This window comes from Carcharodon carcharias, chromosome 17, assembly GCF_017639515.1.
Source record: "Carcharodon carcharias isolate sCarCar2 chromosome 17, sCarCar2.pri, whole genome shotgun sequence".
Classification (NCBI taxonomy): Eukaryota; Metazoa; Chordata; class Chondrichthyes; order Lamniformes; family Lamnidae; genus Carcharodon; species Carcharodon carcharias.
The window spans coordinates 75,778,324-75,796,359 of record NC_054483.1 but is presented as its reverse complement, the minus strand read 5'-3'; the positions used below and the strand labels follow the sequence as shown (position 1 = coordinate 75,796,359).

General features: G+C 38.9%; 1 protein-coding gene across 3 annotated transcripts in view; it reads right to left on the bottom strand.

Moving 5' to 3' along the window:
• Positions 1-18,036, bottom strand: part of wdr11 (WD repeat domain 11) — a 120,405-nt gene that overhangs the window by 41,522 nt on the left and 60,847 nt on the right. For 2 of the 3 annotated variants that reach the window (XM_041209852.1, XM_041209854.1), the window contains 8 exons: positions 15,611-15,686; positions 14,937-15,045; positions 6,737-6,861; positions 6,400-6,429; positions 6,142-6,289; positions 2,724-2,830; positions 2,296-2,410; positions 1,847-2,018 (listed from right to left, as the gene is read on the bottom strand). In XM_041209852.1, coding sequence (XP_041065786.1) covers positions 1,847-2,018; positions 2,296-2,410; positions 2,724-2,830; positions 6,142-6,289; positions 6,400-6,429; positions 6,737-6,861; positions 14,937-15,045; positions 15,611-15,686 — 882 coding nt within the window. The remainder of the gene's footprint in view (positions 1-1,846; positions 2,019-2,295; positions 2,411-2,723; positions 2,831-6,141; positions 6,290-6,399; positions 6,430-6,736; positions 6,862-14,936; positions 15,046-15,610; positions 15,687-18,036) is intronic. The other variant, XM_041209853.1, reaches the window with a different exon arrangement.

Genomic DNA, 18,036 nt, shown 5'->3' with positions numbered 1-18,036 from the left:
AATGCATGGAAGACAGCTTGAGTGCATGTGGTAACCCAGGGGATAGAAACATCGGAAGGAGAGTTCGAAACCCTGGAGGTGAACCCTTGCGGAAAGCATTTGAGAAAAAGCATCGGTTTGGAAGATGATTCCTAAACAAGTTCTTGGAGAGTGGAGATTGGATACCCTCGTGTGAAAGACAGAGTTCAGTGAAACTCACAGGGAGTTGAGGAGAGATCCATAGCATCTGGCTATGGTGGCATCTGTCACTTGGTTTCAGAGTGTGGTGTATCTGACCACAGGGTGCCTATTGGTACATAGACTGTGTACTTACTGTGGACATTAGAGTATAAGATAGCTTTTGTAATGTGTGTTATCCTTACAAATCTGTATATATCCGTAAAGGTATAATTGTGGGTGAAGGAGTATTATAATATACTTAATCTTTCTCGTTGAACAAGTGTTTTATTCTTTTGTAAAAGGTTTATCAGCTGACTCTTTTGACTGTTCAGCAACTACTCTCCACATATCTAAACAAACAAATGTTAGGATCTATCAAGCTGGGTTCCAACTGGGATCAAGCTTGTCCAGGGGCAACCTCAGCCGAGTTCATAACAGTTGCCCAGTCTTGAGGTGCAAGGTCTGTTCGAAATCTATCCTACTTAGCACGACGGTTGTGCTACACAACACGATGGAGGGTATCCTCAATTTGAAGACGGGCTTTGCCTCCACAAGGAGCATGTGATGGTCAGTCCTACCGATACTGTCATGGACAGATGCATCTGCAGCAGGCAGGTTGGTGAGGATGAGGTCAAGTATGTTTTTCCCTCTTATTGGTTCCCTCGCCACCTGCTACAGGCCCGGTCTAGCAGTCATGTCACTTAGGACTCAGCCAGCTTGGTCAGTAGTGATGCTACTGAGCCACTCTTGGTAGTGGACGTTGAAGAACCCCATCCAGAGTACATTCTGTGCCCTTGCCACCCTCAGTGTTTCCTCCAAGTAGTGTTCGAAATGGAGGAGTACAGATTCATCAGCTTGTCGGGGGGGGAGCAGTACATGTTAATCAGCAGGAGGTTTCCTTGCCCATGTTTGACCTGATGCCATAAGACTTCATGAGGGCCGGAATCAATGTTGAGGACTCCCAGGGCAATTCCCTCCCAACTATACCACTGTTCTGCCACCTCTGCTGGGTCTGTCCTGCCGGTGGAACAGGACATCCCCAGGAATGGTGATGGTGGTGTCTGGGACATTGTCTGTAAGGTATGTTTCCATGAGAATGATTATGTCAGGTTGTTGCTTGACTAGTCTGTGACACAGCTCTCCCAATTTAGGCACTAGGCCCCAGAAGTTAGTGCAGAGGATTTTACAGGGTCGACAGGGTTAGTTTGCTGTTGTCATTTCCAGTACCTAGGTCGATGCTGGGTGGTCCTCCGGTTCCATTCCATTTCCATAATGAAAGATAACAAACTCTGGCTAACAAAGAATACTGCTAGTGACTTGGTCTTAGTGCTCTGGTTGGGAGGATAGCCAGACTGGTGGACCTTGAACAGTGAGGGATGAAAAAGATAAGCAAGAAGATGGATAGCAATAATTTTCAGAACCTGAAGAAGGGAAAGTTGAAATTGCTCTTCACCATTTATCACAGGAAATTATATTTTTCTAGCTGTACCATTTCCATTTACAGAGTGAGCTTTCCATTAACTCCAACACAAACTTTGGAATGAACTGTCACATGTATAAACACCAATTATAATTCAATGTTTTTGAAAGAAAAACAATCTCAGCAGCATTTGATCAGTTCTTATGACAGCTACACAACACACATATTCAGTCATGCCATGCTTTCACACTTGATGCGTATTCACACCTGTTAAATCCTGCTCATCTATTCTGTAACTTGCAGATTTCATTGCAATTTCCAGGACCCGGATACAGCCATCGTCTGAAGCCAGAACCACTTTATCAGAACTGCACCAATCTACATCAAGAATCCTGTAGTTGACATTCCGGCCAGTTCTCATGCTGCTTACCATCTGAACCTAGAACAGAATATTTTAACCTGATTAATTATATATTTTTAAATGCAGATAAAGCACTTTTTATTAAATTTGTTTCAATAGTTTATCCCACAATATGCATTTGATCAAAAGGACAATGTGACAATTTTAAAAAGTGAAGTAAGCTTAACATAATTTAATAACAGTACATGAAGCATTGTGAGTTAGAACTTAATTTGCACAATGCAAGTTTAAATCACAAGAAACACTTTCAAAAGAAAAGAGGAACAGGAAAAGATTGAACTAACACATTTACTACCTCCAAAGTATCCCAGACTTCAGCCCCATCATTAAACATCATCAACAGCTTCAGGTTTCCCTTTCCAGGAGCAAAGCGGATCTTCTTTACCCAGCCACGATGAGTAGGAATTCCTCTATTAAATAAATACAGCAACAAACTGAATCCTATCAAATTATAATGCAGAGCAAGAATTTCAATGATGAACCTCAACATTTGATTTTTTTCAACAATAAAAAAATCAACACATTGTCATACTATGATGTAGCTGAGACTGACAACCAAGTAGTGTGTACCTGTACCCCACCACAAACTTCTGAAGTGAATCCACATCACTACATACAGGACCTCAAACATTAGTGGCCTAAATGCAAAAACGTCACACCACCTTAGGATACTCAAACATTTTATTACTAAACACAAACCCCAGAACTTCTAATATCTTTTACCTTGAAAGTCTAGCTTTTAAATCCCAGAAGTTCACATTCCCATCAATGTCTCCTAGTATCAGGAAGTCTGCTTTCCATGCAAGGCATGTAATGGTTCCCATGCTTCCCTGTAATTAGTTGTGAGAGCTATTTCAGCACATTAAAATATTTAAATAGAAAAACAAAAATGTACTACAGCAGCAAACTGTATTCTGACACATAAACTACATACGCACTGTGAAGATTTCTGCTTGTATTGTTTATAGAACCCTAATTCCTGTGGAAATCAGTCTTCATACACTTCAGCACTGTGCGATTTTAGCTTGAAGACAGTTTTATTAAAACATACATACTCAGTTTATTTTAAAAATAAAAAGAACATTTTGGTACTGAAAGGTTCTATTTGCTTTACACATCTAAGCTCATATTTTATTATCTGGATCGAAGCTTTTATTTTAGATGAATCCATGATTATGTTTCCACTGAGGATCTCCATGCCCATGCTGTTCACCTCTGCTCTTGAACGGTTTGATGATTAATTTCTTATTACCTTGGACATGGACATTCTTATTACCTCTGACAGGGTCTGCTACCTTGCACATCTCAACAAGTTAAGATCATTTGGACTTTTACCAAACTATATTAATGGATACCCAGTGTCCTCTGGAGATTTCTTTAATTGTACAACAGTTGGTATTGTAACTCAGCAGCTTCCCATTAGACAGATGACGCATTAACGTTTTCTCCATCAATCAGAGAATACAGAGCAGAGATATAAAAACAGAACCCACCCTACAATATCAGTAGCCGCAGTCATGAAGCAATTCACATTTAAGGTACAGTTGTGCTGACTGTATCAGGCAGCCCCAATAAAAAAAATACCAGGGTGAAGCCATTAGCATTACCTGGTGCCGTTTGCATTTAAAGGGAATATTCTCACGCTGCTCTTATTTTGAAATATCATATTTATTAATTCATAAATTCACAGATCAAACTACAAGTGAAATAAAAGAGAGCACTATTGTCATAGATTCACATGGGTCTCCAAACCATCACCATCTGGCAAAAATGCTGTATATTGCACCCTTAAGTGCAGTAATTCATTAAAATGAATGCAGTAAATACTCCACAGTGAAGAGTTTGGCATTTAAGAAACATTCCTTATACCTAAACACAGTTTTGCACGTCAAAAAAATCAGGATGTAAGCATACTGGTTTTGTAAAGGGAGGTGCCTATAAATGTAACAGCAATTCATTACAACATCCTGGAAATTTTTTGATGTTTTACAATTATTTACACTGTAAAGAAACAAGCAGTTAAACATAAAATGAAGCACATCAGCCTGAAAAACGTGTAGTGTTATAGTGGTTACCGAATAAGATAGCATCATACAAATGCCGAGGCACTTAATAGCAGTAAACCCTTGAAATGGACCCCCATTTCACAATTATTCAGCTTGTAAAGACAACTTACTTTGTAGTGAAATCATATTGAACTTAACTTTAGTGCAGCAGACCAGTACAACAAAAAGTAATTCCCTACTTCCAAACAAACACTTGATTTGCTGTATATATGTGAAATTATCCTGAGAATTAATACACTCAACAGGAAGCAAAGATCTGAAGGGTTTCTTTCATAATACAGTCAGTGCCATGAGCACTGGCCCTGCAAAGCCCTTGTGACTCAGCCTCCTGCAGTCCATTTCATTCCTATTTTCAATTTGATTTTTATGCTACCGGGTTTGCCTATTTGAACTTGGTGGGGCTGCTTGTTACAAAGGTCAATCCTAGCAGTGTTCCCCTCAATGGTGAACAAATCCTAATCAACTAAAACGGTGCTGAAGATAGAGCTTCCAAATAAATATCAGATCCAAATTTGAATGATTGAACTCAACTACATTAAAAAATATAACTGCAAGGCAAAACTCAGCACAAAATTGAACATAGCATTCAAATTCAAACAGGCAGAAACCCCATTCCATCCAAGGCAGTTTACTGTGCACTAATTGCTTCCCCTAATAAGGCACCAATGAGAGAACACTTTCTGCTTTTGCAACTAAGAGCAAGACAGAACTCGCCATGGAATGCAGAAGAAAAACTTTTGCTTTGTCCATTATCAATTCCGCTCCCAACTTCAGAAAGGGGAGATAGATTAAAAGAACAAATTTCTGTTGAATTTGCAGGACCTTTCTTCATAGAGTGCCAAGTGAGGGTATTGAACCATACTAATTTAGCACCTGTGGGAATAACTGGTTAACTGGATATTGTAACATTTAAAGGTACATCAGACCCTAGGGCTTGGCCTAAATAGCCAAGTGGTTATGGCACTGGGCTTGTAACCCCAAGATCAAGAGTTCAAATCTCACAATGGCAAACTATGAAACAATGTAATTTCATCTGAATAGGAACAGATGGAAACGTGTTTGTACTCGAAAGAGTTACATCAGACCCTACCTCAAAACTGAAACTGACTGTTGAAAGATATAACAGGACACAGATCAGCCCAAGCAACAGTTGTTGAGTACAGTTCAGCAACAGTTGTTGATGTAGTACAAGCAAGCCGAAGGAAATTTAAAAAGCAGCAGTCTTCCAGACACTTGGAATTTCCTAAGGCTTGGCCTTGCAAAACTGTACCCGAGGTTAGGTGAGGGGGAAAATATTCACCCTGTCTTAAGCAAGCTGGAGACTCTTAAGTAGAGTGATGGGTTTTCACATACATCAGACAAAAAAAAAATCAACCAATCTTTTGAATCTTTGACTGACATTTTTGTGCTAACAGTTCTGTGATTATGTGAATTAGGCTCAACTTTTTACCACGCCCCAGGTGGATTAATATCGGGACCATTACAGGTCCAAGGGCGGAGGAAACGCTCGTCCTACAAGTCTGAGCTGAACTCAGGTCCGAGGTAATAAGCCAGTGTCTAACCAATTGGACAACTCAGTGTTATAACAGAACACAGAAGAATGGGTGACATGGGGGGAGAAAGCAGGAGGGAAGATAATTTGGTCAACCAAAACCAAATTTCTATAGGCTATACATAGCATACCCTAGAAAATCCAGATGAATGTTCTGCACCAATAATCCCTTGTATCCAAATGCAACCGAGCATTCGAGAATATTAACCTAGTCTTGTATCTCTATATTAAACTTATGCCTTTTGTTTCGGTTATAAAACATAAAAATCGAAATTTACCCAACCCTGTTAATTGATTCTAAGTATTGAAAATAGCAACCTAAAAATCAGTGACAAATTCAAAATATCTAGACACTATTATCAGTGGCAGCACAGAAATGTCTAATAGCGCTTATTGCACCAGATGGTTAATTGTCATTACCATTCATGGTTATTTGGTAGGTTGTGTAATTTGACAGCACTTCAGTCAGAATGCAAAATAAATCCATTAGTTTACAGTGAGAATTGTCTTTAATTGTACTCACATCTGGAGGAATTCTGGCCCCGTCCTTCACCAAGTTTCCTTCGACAGTGAGATGGAAGACCTGTCCATCATTGTCAGTAAATATAAAGTGCTCACGTGCAGAAATGTTATGGCTAATTTCAGCTTTACTTTCTGCCTCCTGCAGCAAACTGGAGAATTAAAATATCAGATTTACTGAATTCATTACCAATATATCTTGACTTTTTTGACAATCATAATAATTCATGCGTGAAGTTAATTGACTTAAATGCCAACTCACTTAAAAAGATACACAGTGACAGCATCATTCCTAGTATCAAATAAAGAAAAAGCGATGAACGAGAATCAGAGAGAATGAAAACTAATGCGCTCTACCTTCATTCCTTAGCAAGAGATCAGTCTTCCAGTAGAACAGCTGACAAAGAAACTCAAATCAAAGACAGGAATTCTGATATGGAGGGGTCATCAGTATTATACATACTGGTACTGTAAGCCCATGCATGCTGGCTTCTGCAACCTCATTTTCTAACCCCTGCTTGCTATACCCCACACCATCAGGGCCTTGCAAAATCAAGCCTATTAATGCCAACAGAATCCAGTCATCCTTTCTAATTCACCTGATCATAGGCGACTCAATGTTACTGGCTTCTGCATCAGAGCCAACAGTTTGTCTGGCCATGGCTTCTCGTACTGCCAGCTGCTTTCTGCGCAGACTCCGCAGGTTGTGAGTAGGAGACCATTCCTGTAGATGAAGAAGCATAGTAAGTGCTACTGTTTTCCATTTATCAAAAAAAAACTATTTTTTTTCCCCATACAATGTATTAAACTGAGCATGTCAAAAGGTCAGAAAGCACCCTTGCATCCTTTCTCATATCTGGCAAGGGCACCAGCTATAACATCATTCAAAGTGGCCATACAAGTTCTGCTGCCTGTTAAGTTCATACAGAACTTAGGTGACATTAGTGCTTCAAGTGCTGGATGATATGATCTCCAGTGGTGTGGGACACAGACTGGAATTTACAAAATTAGCGACAAAAGTAGTCCCCAGTTGTGCATCCCTTTCACTTATTTATTTGGTCAGAATTCTCATCACAGAATCTTATCAGCACAGAAGGAGGCCTTTCAACCCATCGTGTCTGCACCAGCTCTCCAAATGAGCATTATGCCCTAGTGCCACTGCCTCACCTTTTACCCGTATCCTTGCACATTGCTTTTATTAAAATAATCATCTAATGCCCTCTTGAATGCCTCAGTCGAACCTGCCTCCACCACACTTACAGGAAGTGTATTCCAGACCCGAACCACTTGCAAAGTATGTAAAGGTTTTTTCCAATGTCACATTTACTTCTTCTGAAAATCATTTTAAATTTATGCCCTCTCATTCTTTATCCTTTTACAAATGGGAACAGCTTCTCCCTATCTACTCTGTCTAGCCCCCTCATGATTTTGAGCACCTCTATCAAATATCCTCTCAGTCTTCTCTCCAAGGTGAACATTCCCAACCTCTCCAATCTATCCTCATAGCTGAAGTTTCTCATCTCTGGAACCATTCTTGTAAACCTCTTCTGCACTCTCTCCAATGTGTTCACATTCTTCCTATAATATGATGCCCAGAACTGTACACAATATTCCAACTGAAGTCTAACGAGTGTCTTATGTAAATTCAGCATAACCTCCCTGCTCTTGTACTCTATACCTCTATCAATAAAGCCTAGGATACTATATGCTTTATTAACTGCTCTCTCTCCATCTGTCCTGCCACCTTCAATGATCTATGCACATATACACCAAAGTCTTTCTGCTCCTGCACCCCCTTCAAAATTTCACCCCTTATTTTATATTATCTGTCCATGTTCTTCCTACCAAAATGCATCTCCTCTCACTTCTCTGCATTGAACTTTATCTGCCACCTATCGGTCCACTTCACCAACTTGTCTATGTCCTCTTGAAACTCCACACCATCCTCCTCGCAGTTCACAACATTCCCAAGCTTCATATCATCCGCAAACTTTGAAATTGTTCCCTGCACAGCAAGATCTAAATTACTAATATATATCAGGAAAAACAAGGGTCCCAATACCGACCCCTGGGGAACTCCAATACAAGCCTTCTTCTTGAAAAATATCCACTGACTATTACTTTCTACTTCCTGCTTTTCACCCAATTTTGTACCCACATTGTTACTGTCCCTTTATTCCATGAGCAATAACTTATCCCACAAGTCGGTTGTGTGGCGCTGTGTCAAATGTCTTTTCAAAGTCCATGTACATCACATCACAGCATTGCCCTCATCGACCTTTTCTGTTACCTCTTCAAAAAACTCCAACAAGTTAGTTAAACATGATTTCCCCTTCAGAAATCCATGCTGGCTCTTCCTTATCAACCCATATTTTTCCAAGTGGCTACTAATTTACCATTTTGTGTTGGCACAATCAACTGAAATCAAGATTCACATGCTTCTGGGGATCATTCCAGAGCACACAATAATTCTGCTGTGTTAGTTATCCTTGAAATGTTAGTAAAGTCAGACACAGGTGAACACAAATGATCTAGAGGTTGGAATTGAGGGAGTGATAGCAAATTTGCTGATGAGACCAAACTTGGGGAGAGTGGAGGGGAGTGGTGAATTTGAGAGATTTGCAAAAATATCTAAGAGAACATAGACAGACTAGGAGGATGGGCAGAAGGGTGGTAGATGCAGTTAACTGTTAATAAATAAAGTAGTATATAAAAATCAATGGAAAAGTTGTGGATTCAATAGAATATTTTTAGTAACGATTAATTAGTTTACGAACAGAGACTAAAGAGTTTAGGGTTAATTCCACTGGCATGATTTGATATCAGGAAAATAGCAATGCATTCTTTCCACTTGACAGAGAGAAGGTATGAAAGGGCATAAATTTAAGATAATCACAAAAATTAAAGGTGAGATTACAAAAAGCCTTTACACACATGGTAAGAAAATGGAAGTCTGTGCCACAAAATTATTGAAAAGGAGCCTATAAATTATTATAGAGGGGAATTAGGTGTTTGAAAAGAGGTATATCAAAGGATATGGGAGCAAACAAGACAGATGGATTAGATTAGGTAGCTCGCTTGATGACTCAAATAACTCATTTCTGTGCTCTGATGTTCTATGATTTTATGAAAATACTTATGTCGACTCTGTCACTATATCATCTATATTCTACTAGTGTAATTAAAAATGCAAGCACTGGATATTTATTCATTTAAGGAACAAACTGATCTCGATCCAATTTTAAACTGAATTTTCAGAAGAGAAAAACTCCAAATATCCCTGGCTCAATATCCATTATTAGAAACATTGGGCAGAATTTAGCCCTCGATGGGCAGGCAGGCAGCTGAACTCCGCCGCCGAAACGGGCCCTGCCGCCATTTTGAGTGGGCAGGCCGCCCAACGGGAAGCGCTATGTGATTCCTGTGCGGGGGTGAGGATTCCCCAACTGTCAAAGTGCGCTTTTACGCGCATGTGCACGAAAGAGCGCACTGCTCCCTGAGACGAAGTGTTGTCTCAGGGAGAGCACTGAAAGTTTAATAAACCTAAAAAATAGCAAAATAAAAAAATTATTAACATGTCCCCCCTCATGTGACAATGTCACATGAGATGGGACATGTTAATAAATATTACATAAAGTTTATTAACGTTTTTAAAAACAGACATGAAACCTCATCCCGCCAGTGGATGAGGTTTCATGTTTTTTCAGAAGCCTGCTGGGGCTCCTGGCCTGTCCACCAGCCTGAAGGTTGGAAGGGCAGGTCTTTTAATTGGGTTAATTATCCTGTCAATGGCCTCAATTGGCCACTGACAGGTCAGCAGGCGGGCAGCTGATTTCGCTGTGCCCCCGCCTTTCTGAATATTTAAATGGGGCAGGATGATGTCAGGGATTCCCCCGCCCCCAACGGAAAAATTCTGGCCATTAATTTCACAATATTTAATCAAAACCTGTTATGCCAATCTTGCAAAATGAAGTTAAAATCGTTGACAACAATCCAAAATATATAACTATTTATAAAAAAATTTGATAAGTCAGTAGGGCATTTTGTCTAATTCCTGGGATATTCCAGTCAATGAAGAAAACTTGCCTTTTTCTGAGCAAATGTCTAAAATTTTCCCCTATTTCTTTCAGCAATATGTTCACCAATCCCCCAATGTATACTTCTACAAATATTATTGATTGTTTTTTCAGGTGATTATTTTGTTAACAACATAGGCTACTATATCGCCACTTTTTCTTTAACAGGCCACAACTCCAGGTTTGTAATCTGCTTCATTTTTAGAGTTCTCATTCTTCTCCTCTGCCTTTTACCCATGTGGCTTCATCAAATTAACACATACTAATTTTCCCTTGTAGCCATTTGGGGTTCTAGGCGCTCATCCTTTCTATCCACCCTTCTACACACGTCTATTTTGAAATGTATATTTTTTCCAAAATATATCTTTTTAATTTTCAGAACACTACCAAAATTAAATGGCAAATACACGCTACGAATTGATAACAGCAGTTGGGTTTGAACCCAAACCCTGAAACAGGTGTAACGGCACAGGAGCAGGGAAACAGTGTAAATTCCTCAAAGAATGCAAAATATCCATGCTCATAGAAGTTTATTAAATCACATACTGATGAACAAGCTGCACATGTTCTACCACATGAAAAGTTCAGGAGCCTCCACATGCTTCCCTCTAAAGCTCCTGTGCAGCAATGTAAGATGGTTTGTTAAGCATATGCAATAGGGATAGTGGGAAGAAGTTCCTACTTCTGATTATGCTAGAGGAGATTCCTGGATGTGGCAACTGATCTTAAGAGAGAGGGGCATTCGGATAGCCTATATTTCTGCATTTTACATCTGCAACTCAATTCCTATTCTGTCACAGTCCACTTTGAAGAAAAACAACAAAGATAAAAGTTTGTTTTTTAAGCTTTTCACCTTCATTGCATTGCCTTAATATTTTAGCTCAGATACCCTCTCCACCCTCCAGGGGGAATTTTCATACAGGAACTCTTCTCTCTAATGAATGGCAGTCGTTGCCACCTTGTTAGTTCTTATGGTTTCGATGTGCATTCCAAATTTAGATCAGTTGATGCTCATTTCCTTATTATTTTAATTGGGTCAATTTTTTTGTTTCCAGTCGTTTTACTTTGCTTTTGGCAGTGATTTTGAATGTTATTTTCTATTTTGAAATCAATTTGTGTGGGAGGTGTCTTACTTTCCTTACTGCAACAATTTTCAGTTTCAACGTGGACTAAACTGTTTAACTTGTTTTTTTTCCTCATTGTGAATGGCACTAAATCTCCATAGGACTCAAATTATTGTTTGCTGAGTGCAGTTCATTTCACCAAATGAATTCAAGTTATGTAAAATGCATTCTTACCCAGTTTTTCATGATATCTTCCACTTCACCCAATTGGATCTGATGTGTTTGAATTCATTATGTGGCCAGTGTTTTGACCCTGGACTAGATCCTCAAATGTTTGGTAGAATCCAGTTAGGGACCAGTAACTTTTTGTTTAAAGTAGACAAAGTCTGAGATTCAAGACACTTGCTAAGAGAGCAAAGTCACAAGATTCCACAGGTTTTGAACAAAGATAAACTTTACTATACAAGGTCTGAAAGATAAAACAATTTACAATATCTATTTCATGCTCTAATATTCAGGGTTAATATGAGGTATGTGTGAATTAACAGGCAAACTGTGGTCGGACACACCACACTGTACAATGAATGGCAGATACGGCCATTCCACGGATTTCTCAACAACCCAGTCAGGAAGATATAATAATTTTTTATAATGTTATTGGAATTTATTGTAGAGTAACAGTGGGGTCTGTCTATGCGTGTGTGCGACTTAACTAAATTAAAGCCAATCTGAAGGTTTTGATGTGTCAGAAGATAAGCTAGATTTTAAATGTTAAGCAGGTAAATATGGGAGAAGTTTTAGAATGTGAGGTGTAAAGGGAGCATTTGCATTTTTAAATAAACCAGACTAGTTTGAATTCAAAAAAGAGGATGAAATATTTCACCTAGCCAGGGGAAGTTAAGAAACAGTGTGTTTATTTCTCCTAAAAATTACTGGTACAATTGGTACTATGATTTTTTATTATGAGAGAGATAAGTCCAAAGACATTAAAATAATGGGAATTTGAATTCAAAGGGGAAAATATGTATAAAGGAGAGAAGGCTGTAAGGGGAGGCATTCTAAGATTTAACAAGTGTGTAAAGCCTCCAGCATCTAAGCCTCAAGCTGCTGTCTGCAAGGAACAGAAGCTGAGAAAACTCACTTTGAATTCAACTATCCAAGTGTGCGCTTTGCCTGGGTCTGTTTAAATCTGTGTCTTAACAGAGGTGTAACTGGGGTTAGATTAATTAGGGGATTTAGAAGTTATCATAGTAGTAATTCATAGATCTAGGTATGTGCTTCAAATCATTTCTTCTATTAGTAAAGGTTTAATTTAGTTTTGTGAGAAACCTATAAGATTTGTTGGTCTTATTACTACAGAATTCAAAGCCCATATCTTGAAATACATACAAATTGCAAATAGTTGTGGCAACTGCTTTGGGATTTGAGCAGCTCAGCATTTACCATCGGCTGTGACATAACACCACTCAGACATCAGCAAACTCTGAGAGTCAACCAAATTCATTGAAACTGTGTCTCTCTCACAAGAGATTCCAGTCTTCACCTTTGAAGATCACGTCTTGAAATCTTTCTCCAAAAGTTGCTCCAATTCGGATGATCTCAGCAATGGCCCACCTCGCAGGTTTTCATGCTGGTCTCCCAAGATTCCATGCCCTAGGTTCCAGAATCTGCACTCCAGCACCAAACACAACTTCAGCTCTTTGGCTGCACCAAGCAGAATACTACTGCTCCAAAGGGTTACTTCACCCCAATGCCTGCAGTACAGAGTCTCCAACTTTCTGCTGCTTTCTCCAATCACCTGGGCTTCTCCAAAACCTTCATTATTTAAAGTCTGCCAAACACAGCCCTTTTTCTGTTTACAGCCTCTTTCTCTGCTCCTTTCTCTTTCTTCTTAACTGGGACCTCTCCCTGTCCCCTGTCTGGGACTCCTCTTTTGGGACCTCAGCCTGTCCATCTGGTGGTTCCTCTCCACCCTCTTGGGGCTCCCTCCTATTACGGCACTATATTGGGTCCTATGATCAAATTCTCACGTTGATTTTCCACAGGCGCACTGCTGTCAGAATGGCTGAGCCCTTTAACTGCAGGAGAAGAAACCCAGAAGAAAGCATACACGGCCAGACACACTGCCACACACTGCGCATGCGCTGAAATCCGGCAGCCTGCCGGAGATCATAGTCTTCAGCCTAAGCCATTATATAGCCCAGTTTGAATTTCTGTCTACTGATTAAGGCAATTAAATAGTTAAAATCAGGCTGAGAACAGTCACATCAGCTGCCTAGGTGTCAGTTTGCCTGGCTCAAAACAGCCACATTTATTTTAATTACACTATGTGCTATTCAAATCATCTATATCAGCTTTAAAGAAACAAGCAGAAGGTTTGAACACAGTAGCTTGAACTTATGATGACACCTTATCGTTAAGCAAGAACCATGTATTTTAATAGGTTTTAACATACTAACTGCTTTGATCTATCAACCGTAACTGTAGGATGGAACATCTGTATTTTAAAAAAGGCATTCCTTTCCTAACATTAGGCTAGGAATTATTCCTAACATCTGCTCCTAATTTCTTTAATATCTGAAGGAACAGTTTAGCATGTTTATATGAATTGTTTCCAATAGTTTGTTTTATTGATTTGAGGATTTAGCTTGTTTGTACACCTGCAATCTGTATCTAAAAAGGATGTGTAATCTATTCACAATCAAATGTAACTCCTGTGGCCTAAAGGAAATGAGAGACGCACATTTGTCTCAAGTCTACATGACTCTAGTTAGAGGTGGGATGACCACCAGGTGACCCTTACCATTAGGCAATGAAAAAGGTTAACTCAGGCTATTTCCTAATAAGGGATAAGGAAACCCTCACAATCAGGGATAAAAGTTGGAAACTCATCATCTTATGCACAATTTTACCTTTGCTTCTGTGATGTATTTCTTCTGCGACACAGATCAATGTAATATTACTTCCGAAAAGGAGGAGGAAGGCATTGCCTGTGCTGGCAGCCTTCAAGGAATCCTAGGCCTTGAGGGATAAGAAACTTCCATGCTGTTGTCACTGCTTTTAAGTATATATAACATCTTGCTTAATACATTCTACTTATTCATAAATACTGGTTGTTCTTACTTGTTAGGTCAGGCACAAATGAAGAACCCACTGTTAAAAATCAAGAATTCAGAATCTAGAAGTTTTAAGTAAAAGGGGTTTTATGCCTCAAAACCACAAAAACTTATGAGTACATACTAATTTTCCCTGTCCTTTCTCAGGATTGTAATTGTTGCATCTTACTGCTGTCTCTGCTGAAATCAGCTAACTCAGCACTGCCGACAAACTGAACCAGGGACCTTTCTGGTCTGCATGATTTAACAACTCCCTTGACTGTTTCCTACCAATCAGAGCATAGATAATGAAGTTTAAGCAGCTAAAAATCTATTTGCTTATCCTCAGGGGCAGCATTAATGTGAAGTTAAAATCTTCTTAATTAAGTGCTCTGAGCTACAGCATATCACCTCCTTAACAACAACTAGCTTACTGAAATGTTACCATGTTTAGCTATTTTGCATTCATTGAAATGTTTTATATTTAAAGAACATATATACAAGCATACAAGCAGAACAATTTGCAAGAAAACTTTTATATTGCAGGTGGTAAATGGTCCATACCAATGCAGTTACAGAAGGAAAGTTTTTTGTCATTTCACGAAGCAGCGTACAGGTTCTAATATCCCACAGTTCCAAAGGTTTGTCTTTGAACACCACAGCCAAGAACTGCCTAAATGAAACAGACATATCCTTTAGGTTGGATTGACATGGTCTAAATGCTATTTTCCGAAAAACATTTATCATACAAACTGCACCTTTTAGTGAATAAGTAAAACCAGGACATAAATCTTTGTAAAAGATTTATTTAAACATTTTGTAATTCATTTAAAGAACATCACATTTGCTTAATATTTATCTAACAAGGTAACAACGTATCTGCAAACTTCTGGTGCTCTACCCTTCAGATGTATCATCGGCCCAGGATCAATGACAATGTAAGTATCCAGCTACAGAAAGTGCGAACAATAGTACTTATTGCAAGACTACATACCCAGGAATGAATATGTACTAGGTTTTCAAACATAAGTACTGTAAATGACTGAGCTATCAATAGGATCAGTCAACAACATTTCTAAGGTTAAATACCACTGTCCATTCTACCTCTACATATGCATACAGTATTGTGAACAGAATAGCAGTGGAGCAAGTGAACAATTTTTAACAATAAAATCAGAAGGCATGAAAGCTCAAGGTTAACTAGGTAATAAAGTACTCTGGAACACAACCATACTTACTTCAAATGGGACACTTTAATCATTTCTATTGGTGGTTCGTCATTGCCTCGTTCACCTCTAAATGCAATACTTCTGCCTAAGAAGTCAAAGTATTTACAAAAAATCAGAAAAATAAAACTACATGCAATAGGCAAAAACTAAAGTAATTGACATGCCAAATTTCCTACATCTCAAACTATCCTATTGTATGCCTGAGCAACAGCAACAAAATCAAAACAGCATTTCAATGATTTGGTGGAATACTTCAGATCAGGATTATTTGTGAAACGACAGCAATGTTTTTGGATGGCAATTAAATAATGACATCGGCTCTGAGATTTTTCATTTCATACTTGAAATACATGTCACTCAACTGCATATATTCTTAATATACACATAAATTTCACACAACCGTAATTCTAATTTCTGATAATATTCTTGCACCAAGAAGTTATTAACAAGATAATAGTTATTTCTACAAACAGATTCAGTACATAACATGTAAAAATACACAGACACGTATTTTTAAAAATCACTCCTTGCACTTTAACTTATTAGGTTTCTTCATATTGCCTTCCACTACATTGCTTCTATGTCAAATTTATATTATTGAATTCTTTACATTTGGAACAGTTCTATATTGCTGTCAATGCTGACAAGCACCCATTTACATTGTGGGTAAATTCTACAGCACTGGCAGCAACACAAAAAACAACAGCTGCTGAAAGTCACAGCTTCCAAGAAGCTAGTGAGGTTTCTATGCAAAGCTACCAAGCTAAAAAATACATTGATACATGCTCAGAAATAAGAACAGCCTTTAAAACTAAAGGTGGTTATTTACACAGTTCACTGCATCTCCTGAAACAGTAGTGTGACCTCTCTTTCAGCTTCGTGTTACTACCAAGATTAAAGCTGTGGCTGGCAACAGTATTGCGAACGTACAAAATAGAGCCAAATGTAGGCTATTCGGTCCCTCAAGCCTGCTCTGCCATTCAATAAGATCATGGATGATCTGTTTGTGTTTTGAATTCCAAATTCCCATCTACCCTGATAACCTTTGATTCCCTTGCCCCCAAAAGTCTATCTACCTCTGCCTTAAAAATATGCAATGACCCAGCTTCCACCACCTTTGGAGGCAAAGACTTCCAAAGTTGCACAACCCTCAGAAAAAATTTCTCCTCATCTCTGTCCTAAAAGGGCAGCCCCTAATTTTAAAACAGTGCCCCCTAGTTCTAGACTCACCCACCAGAGGGATCATCTTTTCCACATTCACCTTGTTGATACCGTTCAGGATCTTATATATTTCAATCAAATCACTCCTCACTCTTCTAAACTTCAGTGGAAACAAGCCCAGTCTGTCTAGCCTTTTCTCCTGAGACAACCGGCTCATTTCAGGTTTCAATCTACTAAACCTCCTCTGAACCGCCTCCAACACATTCACATCCTTCCTTAAATAAGAGAGACCAAAACCACACACAAAATTTAAGGTGTGGTCTCACCAATGCCGTGTATAACTGAAGCGTACCATCCTTACTTTTATGTTCAATTCCTCTCATAATAAAGGACAGCGTTCCACAAGCCTTCTTAATTACTTGCTGTTCCTGCGTACTAACTTTGTGACACATGCACAAAAACACCTTGATCCCTCTGCACCTCAGAATTCTGCAGCCTTCTTCCTGTCAAGGTAAATGATTTCACATTTTCCCACATTATACTCCATCTGACAGATTTTTTCCCACCCACTCAACCTATCTATATCCATTTGCAAGCTCCTTACTTCCTCTTCACAACATATTTTCCTACTTATCTTTGTGTCATCTGCAAATTCAGCTACCATGTCTTCACTCCCCTCATCTAAGTCATTGATATAAATTGTAAAAAACTGAGGCCCTAGCACAGATCCCTGTGGGACTCCACTCGCCACATGCTGCTGATCAGAAAAAGACCCATTTATGCACACGCACCATTTTCTGCCAGTCAGCCAATCTTCTATCCATGCTAATATGTTACCCCTTACACCATGAGCTTTTATTTTCCACAATAACCTTTGATGTGGCACCTTATCAAGTGCCTTTTGGAAATCCAAGTACAGCACATCTACAAACTCCCCTTTATCGAGACCGCATGTTGCTCTTTCAAAGAACTCTAATAAATTGATCAAACATGATTTCCCTTTCACAAAACTATGCTGACTCTTCCCAATTGCTTTGAGTTTCTGAGAGACAAGTGCAACAAACTTGCATTTAAATTAATATAATTAATTGCTATTAATGCCTTTTGGCCTATTACTAGTGTTTTAAGAAGTTTAGGAAAGTTGCAATTTACCCAATCAGTTGAAGCATTCATTCTTCAGTTATGTTAATTATGATATGTTTTAAATTAAACCCGCAATGAGCTTCAAACTGATTGTTGCCATACCATTTCAGAAAGAAGTTTTATTTTCTGTT